Source organism: Medicago sativa, chromosome 4, assembly GCF_051527215.1.
Source record: "Medicago sativa cultivar Bolivia chromosome 4, Bolivia_mono, whole genome shotgun sequence".
Taxonomy (NCBI): Eukaryota; Viridiplantae; Streptophyta; class Magnoliopsida; order Fabales; family Fabaceae; genus Medicago; species Medicago sativa.
In genome coordinates, this window is record NC_140752.1 from 39,706,806 (window position 1) to 39,717,299 (window position 10,494).

General features: G+C 35.8%; 1 protein-coding gene and 1 pseudogene across 1 annotated transcript; one reads left to right on the forward strand and one right to left on the reverse strand.

The window, feature by feature from the left end:
* Positions 1-3,490: 3,490 nt before the first annotated feature.
* LOC146929341 (ASI1-immunoprecipitated protein 2-like) lies at positions 3,491-9,233 on the reverse strand. Its single transcript, XM_085701321.1, has 9 exons — positions 8,993-9,233; positions 8,798-8,892; positions 8,183-8,407; positions 7,533-8,030; positions 6,553-7,234; positions 6,221-6,457; positions 5,989-6,113; positions 5,130-5,545; positions 3,491-4,822 (listed from the first exon to the last, which is right to left on the reverse strand). Exons 2-9 carry the CDS (start codon positions 8,883-8,885, stop codon positions 3,782-3,784), a joined length of 3,312 nt encoding a protein of 1,103 aa, XP_085557447.1. The 5' UTR covers positions 8,886-8,892; positions 8,993-9,233; the 3' UTR covers positions 3,491-3,781.
* LOC146929342 (uncharacterized) lies at positions 8,947-10,386 on the forward strand (annotated as a pseudogene).
* The last annotated feature ends 108 nt before the right edge of the window (positions 10,387-10,494 follow it).

Here is a 10,494-nt window from a genome sequence, read left to right on the forward strand (position 1 = left end):
TATTTGTTCAAGTCTACAGGACCATAGACAAAAATTTGACATCTAAATAGGTTCTGGAAGAACAAAAGAGAGCTATGGAATCAACAAAAAGGAAGCTTGAAGCATCTGAAGAGAAGTGCTCCTGAAGTCAAAGTGCTCCTGAAGTGATGACGTCATCAGAAGCAAGTTCATCAGAAGCATCTCATCAGAAGCTGAAGATCACCAGAAGTTGAAGTTCATCAGGAGATGCAAGACTTAAAGCTTCAAAGGTTGTTCAATGGATTTAATCTCGTCTAAGCATTGCAGAAGACTGGAAGTGTGAAGCAACGGCTAATTTGAAAGGATTTGATGGCATTGGATGCTTGTTCTTTAAAGAGCGTTGACAAAGTACAATTGTACGAAGTGTACAACCACTACCTCCACTACTCTGTTTTTGTCTCTGCTACAAGACAAGAAAAACAGCTCTGCCTGCAACGATGTTCCTTCATAATGGGAATGGATTTGAAATTGATCCTTTATAGGACAATAACCATATCAGGCAAAAGATCATTGGTGATTGATCAAAGCTTCAAACGACTATATTTTGATGTGCTGGCAATTCACAACATCTCTTTCACATCTCTTTATAAAGGAATGAAGACTTAGAGTTTGGTAGAAGGACTCAACAACAATTTACAAGTGTCAAAACTCTGCTGAAATTGTTCTGTATTCAAAGTTCACTTAGAATTTCTTTTTCAAAGTTCATATCTTATAAATTCTAGAGTCTTAAGAGTTTGTATCTGATTTGTATTGTGAACACCACTGATTGTATATCAAGTGTTCAACCTCAAACAATTTCTTTGTAATTCTGTTTGAATAGAAGTCTCTTGCAGTTGTGCTTGAGCATTAGAAGTCTCTTGATTGTGCTCAGGAGCATAAGAAGTCTCTTGCCGTTGTGCTTGAGCAGTTTGAAGTCTCTTGCTAGTTTTAGCAGTGAGCAGTTGTAATCAGATATTACATTTTAGTGAACTCTCCTTGGAACTGCAAGGGGGACATGACTACTTCCGGTTTGTGGAAGGAACCTGTATAATTGCTTTGTGTCTTTCTTCTTTCTCTCTCTGTTTTTATCCGCTGCAAGTTAGTCCTGAACATCACTTCAGAAGCAGAACTCTATCTGCTCCTGATCAGTGTTTTCAGCTTAGGAGAAAACGAAAAAAAAAAGCTAACACAATTCAATCCCCTTCTTGTGTTTTTCTCACCTTCAAAGACAATAAAGTGGACAAATTAATAGCCAATGATTTTCACGTTTTGGCCCAAATTGTTGCGGAAAACAAATCTAATTAATGTTTGTCCGCAACAAGGCTTTAATCAATCTCTCTCTTGTCACGTGAAAGTTGAACTACAAGACAAAATGCTTCCTTCCCCTTCCCCGGCGACAAAGTCCATGCTGCAGATTCATGGTTTTGAGAAAGCAACGTTTTGTTTCTTCCATAAGAAAACCTTACCCATTTGCCCCTCATTTTCTAAATTCAAATTTTGAATGGCTCAAACCTCTTTCTACCTCCTCGTCCTCGCTCCCAGTAGATAGTGGATTTACAGTTAAATATAGATAGTGATACTATGTGAACAAGCTTGATCATCATCCCCTATATGATCAAGCTTATGACTGATGCTTACAATTAGATTTTAAATGTTTATCCAACACACACTTGGATGGATACTGAAATTTATAGAGCACCATTTGCTTTAAATTTTGGGTTATGTTAACCGGTGCCTCCGGTGCACTAGTTAAGGAAATAAAAAAAATTTAAATTAAAAGAGATACTTTTTAGACTTTTGATGAAATGACTGCACAAATTTTAATGTGATGTTGCTATATTTGTTTCCTTAAATTTTTAGGCACGGTTTTGTCTCATTTTTTTTACGAGCAAATGACATGATTTTGTACAAAACCACTTGCAATGTATTTTCAAGGAGCCACACTTTTTGTACAAAACCACATGAGAGTTGAGATGTACTCCCTCCGTCCCTTATTAGATGACATGTTTGACAATATACAATTTTGACCTGACATGCTTTGACCGTATTTTTATACTAATATACAAAGATAAATAATATCATATAAGATGTTGGATTCGTCTCCTAAACTGACGGAGGGAGTATCACCGTACAAATCCACTTAGGGTCACATATCTTTGATTACTTTCAAAAGGTGTCAAAATGTCTCTCCTAAACTGGTTTCTCCCATTTTTTTTTCATTCTCTCCGTTACTATAGGTTTAGAAATATCAATACTAAAGTGAGTCCAAATCATTTTTATATACCCTGAAACATGTAAAAACTTTAGTAACAGACGGAATAAATAGAGAGAAAATGGAGATGATCTTAATTCTCATAATTATAATTATGGTTATGGGTTTTTTTGTAATGAACTGTGAGACAAATTAAAAGAATTTTTTGTTTGGTTACCAAATTAAAAGAATTTAAATAGTATACTCTTTCGGTGTACAATTATTTTATATTTGCATGTGGCAACACATGATTGGATGCATGTGTACACCGACAATCATACTGACTACACTAAAATTAAAAAATTCAACAATTCAATGTAAAGGCAATATTTATTGCAATTAGTACTTACACGCTCCAGACATTATTATAAGCAAAAATCTACTTTTAAATTCAATTAATGATGTATATAGTCTTTACTATAGACCACATACATCATTTAATAAATGAATCTAAAATGTTAATTTTTGCTTATAATAGTGACCATAGGGTGTATGATATTGCGAGTAGAGATTAAAATTTCTCAAATTTAAAGTGTACTCTTCAATTTTATCACCAAACCGAACATTAGTTCCAAATTTAACAAAATTCAAAATGAGTGAAGACAAACATGCTCATAACTTGTACTATGTTTTAATCTATGCAAGCAAACCTGGATGGGCAGGGGGTTGTAAATCGATAATTTAGATTAGATCATTGTTGTATTGAAGGGATAATAAAGTGTGAAATTACTAACAATAATTTGTCAATATACATGGAAGTAATGGTACTGTTTCTTACTGGATGAGTTTCAAAGCTCCAATGAAGAGTGTGCTAGCAAAGACACTCCACTAGTTGTTTCAACAAGATGCACTAGCAGAGGAATATTAGCAAAATATCACTAATGTTCAGTAAAAGCCGAGATATTAAACTTGGTATGAACCTATGAACCTGTGATAAGAGTCTCGATGAAGCTATGAACCTCACAATATGTCCTATCTGTTTATTATAAAGACAAAGTTTGTTGCAAGCTATTTGAATTATGTGATACGTGAACTTCCGAATAGTGTATCTTCCGTAGATTTAGGCTAACGTTTTATTTTTGGATAAGGTCTTACTCTAAGACCATGGCCCTAGCTTGAAACTAGTATTTGTTAAAAGTAAAAACAATAGTTAAGTGCTCATCATCTATAACAATAAATAATAGTTGTTGACGACCAAAAAATAGTTAAGTGCTCATTAACTATAACAATGACAAAGATGGATGATAAAGCCAGGAACAAAGGAAACCATGTCATAAAAATAGTCATCCGCAAGTTCCTAGTAACATTTCTGAGATAATATCGGCTTTAAGTTATCTCTATTTACAAACAGTCGTACCTATGCATTCTTGAACCAAAATGATACTATTATTACAAAACATGTATATTTTAACAAAGGGTAAGAAAAACTTACTGATTCTTCCCGGGCACATGGACAGGTGTACTACATGATGTATTGTATCTTTAACAAAGGGATCACAAACAGTTTAATGTACATGAGAAATACCAGCATACTTATTTGTCAGCGAATCTCCCAAAAAGGAGCAACGAAGAATTCATGTGATGCTCATCAGGCAAATGCTCATCTTTTGAAGCATGTTTTGTGGGTTCCTTGTTTGAAGATGGGAAAGATAGAGACAGGGAAAGAGATGCGGGAACACTGTCACCATCCTCTTGCTCAGCTTCCAAACAATCTGGAGTATTTTCCTGGTTACTTTTCTTATCAGCTATCCCAGCAAAGAAAGGAAGCGTACCCTTCAGTGACTGTTTCATTTCACCCCCCAATGCAAGCTCGAGACTTGGAATCCCAACTTCAAATTGGTCACCGCTCTCATGAGACCCTTTTAGTGGCATGCTATCCAGCACCAATCGTGAGTCATTTGTATTGTGTGTATCAATAGGGAAGAAGGTTTTTTCCATCGTTCCAAGGTCCTCATGGATGATTTTCTCATCACAAGCTTCTTTGCATCCTTTGTCTTCAACTGAAGAAGCGGAACTAAAATCGTTTACAAGTGATGCAGAACTTCCATTCATAGAATCCCTAGCTACAGAACTGTAACATCTATAGATTCCACTGAAACCTGACTGCAGCTTGCTAGAACTGTCTGTATCTTCCAACTTCCCATCTATCTTATTCCGAGGCATTTCCTGACAACCAGCTGCAGAAGCGTCCATAACTGTGTCAGAATGGTCTATATGCTCAACTTTTATAACATTAGGTAGCCGACAGCTGAGTGCTTCTATGGCCAGATCTCCCTGAAATATTGCTTCTACATTAATATTGAGATCATCTTCTCTCTCTTTCCTTTTAGGCCTTCGATGATTTTCATTATTGTTTGTTCTCTCTGAAATTTTATCTTTCCTGGCGCTGTTTGCAGTGAGTACCTCTTGATTGTCAACATGAGGAATCCTTGAAGACACAGAGTTCTCTTGCTTGACAGAAATACCACAATTAGCTTCTGTTTCCACAGTCATAGCTCTTACAATCGTTCCCACCTCTTCCAGAGGTTTTGACTCTCTGTGCAGTCCATGCTCTGACAAACTACCTTTCCGTTTCTGCACAAAGCAAAGACATCGTTCAAAAATAATGAGATGATCATTACTATTAGCAGCATTACTCTTCCTTATTATACTAATGTTTAATATTCCCTTAGATGTAATCACCAAGTATTTGTAAATGAACATAATAACAACTTAACATCATTGTAAGAGTAAGACCGTAAAAAAAACATTGCTAATTTGAAGTTATTACAGGAGATGAGGATCAGATCACAATATTGACAGCATGGAAGCAGATTTATATCAATTAGGGAACAGCAACACTTTGTCTACCAAACTACACACATGCGGATAATGACATTACCAGAGATGAACCAGTGGAATTCATTTCTGGACACGGTTGTATACCATTTGTTGAAATCCTTGACGAAGATTTGGCGCTGATTCTACTATCTTGCCAATCGAAGTTTACTTGTGAACCCAAATGTGTCTGGTCAGAAATAGTTTCTTTTATATCAAAATCCCTACTTAGCATAATATGACCTTGGTCAACAGAAGTGGCTGGAAGTTCACTGAAAACATCACCACAAGCTATTGATTCTTCATCGATGCGCACTGGTGAACAGCGAGTATCAGACAAGGTCATGACAGCTGTCGGAAAATCCTTCTCATTTGGCACCGCCACATTCAAACTAGGTAAAGCAATATCTTTTGCAGAATCTGAATGATTAATCCTCCTCCCTCTAAATATGCCCCATAAAAAAAACAGCATATTCCAACCTGCAGAAACAGATAGGATTCAAGCAATGGATTTTTTTGTTAAAAACGTTATGCAGATGTACATTTACAATTTCACTCAAGTAAACTGTTGAAGTAACATCCCCCGCCATGATCAGAAGGGAGAAAAGATGTTGACCAAAACATAATAGATAACATGAACCAATGCTAACTAGACACAACAAATTTTAAACAAAACACTAACATTCTTTATGACCTTCATGCCTTTCATCAGACAAGCCTTATCAGAATTCTAAATGGCCATGCTTTATAAAACCAAAAATCTAATATGCACTACAGAACAAAATCGCATATGAACTAAATTCCTGCAGAACTAGAAAACTAATGCAGGCATAAACCTTAAACACCAAACCTAGAAGCATTCTCATTCACAAGTTAGCTATTATCAAGCCTTGTTTAGCAAGAGTCCATAGTAAATTTCTTACGCTGTGAATTTTCAGGGAGCTGATTGGAAGCAAATATGAGAAGTTCAACGCCATCAAAAAAACCTTTGAGTGCTAAATCATGTCTAATCATGTGATCCAGCAGACCCTTGTAGTGTCTCTTGTAACTGTATTCAAATACCAATAGCTAAATAAAAATAATTATAAAAAAGCAAGTGACGTTTGTACTTGAAAGTTTACTGTCAAGTTTTATCAAAAACTACTATATTCATACTCTTGCCTTTCAATGTCTTTGGCAAAGAAGTAAAGTGCAATGTTATCTTCTTTAGCACCACATTGATGAAAATGTGAAGGCCATGTGCTCAAGCGAGAAACTTCGTGCAGGGAAATTTCAGGTAAGAACTTGTCCACTACATCAAGAACCTTGGGGGAAGCGCACGAGGATAAATGTGCTTGAATCCCATTATAAAGGTCAGGAGACATTCCACTTCCATTCACTTCAAAGACACCCCTGCATAAACAAAACTTTAAAACTTGATAGAAAAACATGACCAATAATACAGCAAGAACAATTCAAAAAAAACTAGTTCGTCATCTGCTACATACTGCCATATGTATTTGGATTCTGGAATGGCTGACATCTCTGATGTAACACTTGAATTTGCCGAAGCATGATAGGGCAAGTCTCTCACCACAGGCTTTTCAGAAGCAGGAATACCAGAATCTGACTTTTTCAGTTGAGAGCAAAAATCAGTTTTAAGTTGCTCCAAATCGTTAGCAGACAAACATTTGGACGTTTCAGATGTAGAATTCCCAAGCATTTCCTGCCTGGCATTGATTTCTAGAACAGAAATACTATTTTTCAGTGTGTTAAAAGCAGAGACCTCCACTTGGTCTTGAGAACTGACTTTACGTTTCAAGATTGTGCCTGATGGAGGAAACTGATCAGTTTGATCATGTAGATCTTTCTTCTTGTGTATTTCAGGCCTTTTAAGCAAAGCTGCCTGAATTGCAGCTTTCAATCTATTACTTGTATGCGACTCTTTTGGACTACTTACGGCATTAAGTGATCCATCAGTACCAAATTCTTGTGCTACACTAACCGTACAGCATTCTGTAGCATGGCCAAAATCTTTACATTTATGACAGAACAGAGATTTTGAAGCATCAGTATCTGACCTCACACGATGAGTATAACTATCTTTTGTTTTGTCAACCTGGTTTTTTGCTTCTCGTAATCGATGCAGCCCATCCAATTGAGTGTCATTCACACTGGTTGACATTTTCTCTGCACCATTCAAAGAATGCTAAATAAGAAATCATCTTTGCAGCTGACATAGTCTGCTTAATTCTTAGCAAAAAATCCATCAACAACATGCTCCTACAGAAACTAAAATAAAAGAGAATTTGATAGATAATGCTGTTACTACAACAACAACCACCACCAAGCCTTATCCCACTAAGTGGGGAGATAATGCTGTTACTACAATGAAACTAAAACATCAAGAACAGATAACTGAACCAATAAACAAAGGCAAGTAATAGTACTATAAACAGTAATTATACACTTCCAATTGAGTTGACACCTGAAATAACTTGAGGTTCTGAACTTTCGTTGCTTATATTATTAACGGACTTTGATAATGAACTTGATTTCCCATCATGGTTAACTTTAAAATCCCGGTTGCAGTTAATTGCTAAAGGTTTGACAGTTTCACCACGAGGTGTAAGCTTCTGATTGTGCGTGGAAATGACAGAACTAGCCATAGTTGAACAGACGACAGGCTGACCAATCCTAGACAGAGATTTCCTGTCAAATACACCTGATTCTTTTGCAAGGCTTGATCCTTTCAAATTCTGAGCAGTTCCAGACTTAGGAGAAAGCATTTTAACTTTTGATTCAGTAGCACGACCCAAATTTGAGGATTTGAATGACATTGATTTTCCTATTGTCCTGATAGGTGTGTCCGTGTTCTTAGAGACATGTTCACCACCCCCTTTCTGCTTTTGAGGAACATCATCATCAAGTTTGACTCTTGATTTGGAATTGAAGTTGTTGAATGAACAAGACTTCAACAATGTACCTTTCCATAAGATCAAAAAATCACAATTTAGATAAATGGAACTCAAAAAGATCGGGATATGATATATTTTTCATGGAATGAAAAACTGCTTAAAAGGGAAGAAAACAAAAACTGAAAGTTGTAATGAAGCACAGCAGATGTAAAAGACACACCCATTCTCCTTGAAGTTTGACCAGGTTTCACCTTTCCATTGTCTAAGCTCTTGAATGAAGACTCCCGTGACAATGGAACTAATCTCTTGGGGCTTGATGCCTTCGGTGATCCCGTGCTTGATTCGAGGGCTCGCCTCTTTGCTGCTGCAACTAATTCCATGATTTCAGAAGACCTTTTGCCAGAAATTTGAGAAGTGGAACTAACTTTATGACCACTTTTTCCTTCTACATTTAAAAACAAAATTAAATTACAAAAATATGTCAGCAGACAACCATGGATATGGCTAATTTCATACTAATGCTACCCTAAACACAGTGCAGATTTAGTTGCAGAATGAAATAATTATGGACTACAGAAAGAATACAGGGTGCAGAACTCAGACCCAATAACTTTTTAATACTATTTACAGCAATAATTATACCTTTTGTCTCAGTAGGTGGGGTTGGCCACACTTTGAACAATTTTTAAAATAAAAAAATAGTGTAGGCGGAACTAGAAACGTGGTATGAGGGGGCCAATGGCCAAACATGTTGTGGGGGATCAATCATATATAATAAAAGTAGATTTTATAAATTTATTTTCCTCTGCCCCTGCGTTTACATCTCCATGCTTACCCAATCTTTGGTTGGCAGTCTCTTCAGCATATTGGCATTCCTCACAAAACCAATCCCCTTCAGGCACTTTTTCAAGCATTTCCCTCATGCAGTATCTGATTCAAAGATATAATAATGTCAGACTCATTCAGGGAAAATACTATGCAACAATGGTAGACGCTAATAAAATGCAAAATGAAAGGTTCTTTAGCTTACGTGTGCTCTGCACCATCACTGCACCTACTACATATGGCAAGCAGGTTCTCACGACCAGAATCACCACAGATGTCACATACTTTTACCTATTTCCAGGCCAATGAAACAAAATAACATCACCTCAGTAAGCAACATCATAGAAGTTCACAAGAACAGTCGATGGAAGGAGAATATGGATTCTCTCCTCTTGTTCTCTTCTCTCTAAACCTTGTTTTCTCCAAATCCTTGTCTTTGCATCTGTTCCTCTTTCAACCTAATATCTCCTCTATTTATAATACTAACTTCTCTTCTCAAATCTAATTAGGCCCAATAACTCTCTCCTTTCTATTTCAACCCCCAAATCTACTTATTCTAATAATTACAATTCTCTACTAAATATAGTCTAATAAATAATAAAACCACCCAATAAAATACCAGCATAATTAAATAAATCATATAATTCGACTCTATTTCAAGAAAAATAATTAAATAAAAAAGAGGGCGTTACACAGCCCCACACTGCCAAAAGATCTATGGAGTTACTCACCGAGCCTACGCTACAAAGGAAGAGGCGGAGAAGGCTTTGAAAGATCATAAAGAATTAGAAAAATCAAGAAATGAAATTTATTTCGGTCCAAGAACTTTTTCCGAGTCAACAAGAAGTAAGGCACCAGAAAGAGCCCCAATGAAAATATTAGGAAGAATACCTTCTTCTTTCGATGATCTTCCAATTATTTCCAAAGAAGAACATGAGCTTCAGATACAATTTTCAGAAGAAAAATTTCAGGAAAATTTTAATAGACTTAAAAACTGGACGAATGAAGAAAAAATGAATTGTTTTTATATGGTTAGCAGAAATGGTTTTGGAATTAAAGCAATAATCACTTCTGGAGCTTCACAGATATTAAAATTTAATATGTTCCAATTTGGACTTATTGAATGTATTTATCTAAGCGCAAATTTTTGAAGAAATTAGCATGTTCCCGATTGCACTCAAGGAAGTAGTCCAATCGTTCAAAAGAAATATTGCAAGAGAAAGATCTAGCTATCTCATGTTTTACTACTCAGCATATCCCGATTTCTCTACTAATCAACCAGCCATGCATTTTGTTCAGATTGGATTAAACAATCATAAATATCCATTAATGGACGAAGCAAGGGAAGAAATATTCAGTGAAGAACAAATTAATATGATTATTGCTAATCAATTAGCAAGCATATATTCCTAATGCCAATCGTTTAATAAAAATTCTTATATAAAGGTACTTAGCAAGATAAAAAATATGTTGATCTCTAGCAAAACAAGTGGCAAACTAATCAATGAAAAAGACATGCAATTACTAACAAGCTTTGAAGTTCCATTTTACTCATTATACAAGGAGTTATTGAATTTTATTTTATGGGCTTATTTATAAGCCAAAAGGCCCTACTATTCATACATAATATTATTCATCCTAACACTATTCATCCTTACATAATTTTATGACATGATTAACTACATGTCTCCATGCATGTTAACATTA

What these genes read in the sequence shown, in the direction of transcription:
- LOC146929341 (XM_085701321.1), bottom strand. Translation starts at nt 8,885, where the DNA reads ATGAGGGAAATGCTTGAAAAAGTGCCTGAAGGGGATTGGTTTTGTGAG. An exon ending in AGAACCTCAAGTTATTTCAG is followed by an intron (nt 7,235 to 7,532) that starts GTGTCAACTCAA and finishes TGAATGGTGCAG; the next exon opens with AGAAAATGTCAACCAGTGTG. An exon ending in GCTCCCTGAAAATTCACAGC is followed by an intron (nt 5,546 to 5,988) that starts GTAAGAAATTTA and finishes CTGTTTCTGCAG; the next exon opens with GTTGGAATATGCTGTTTTTT.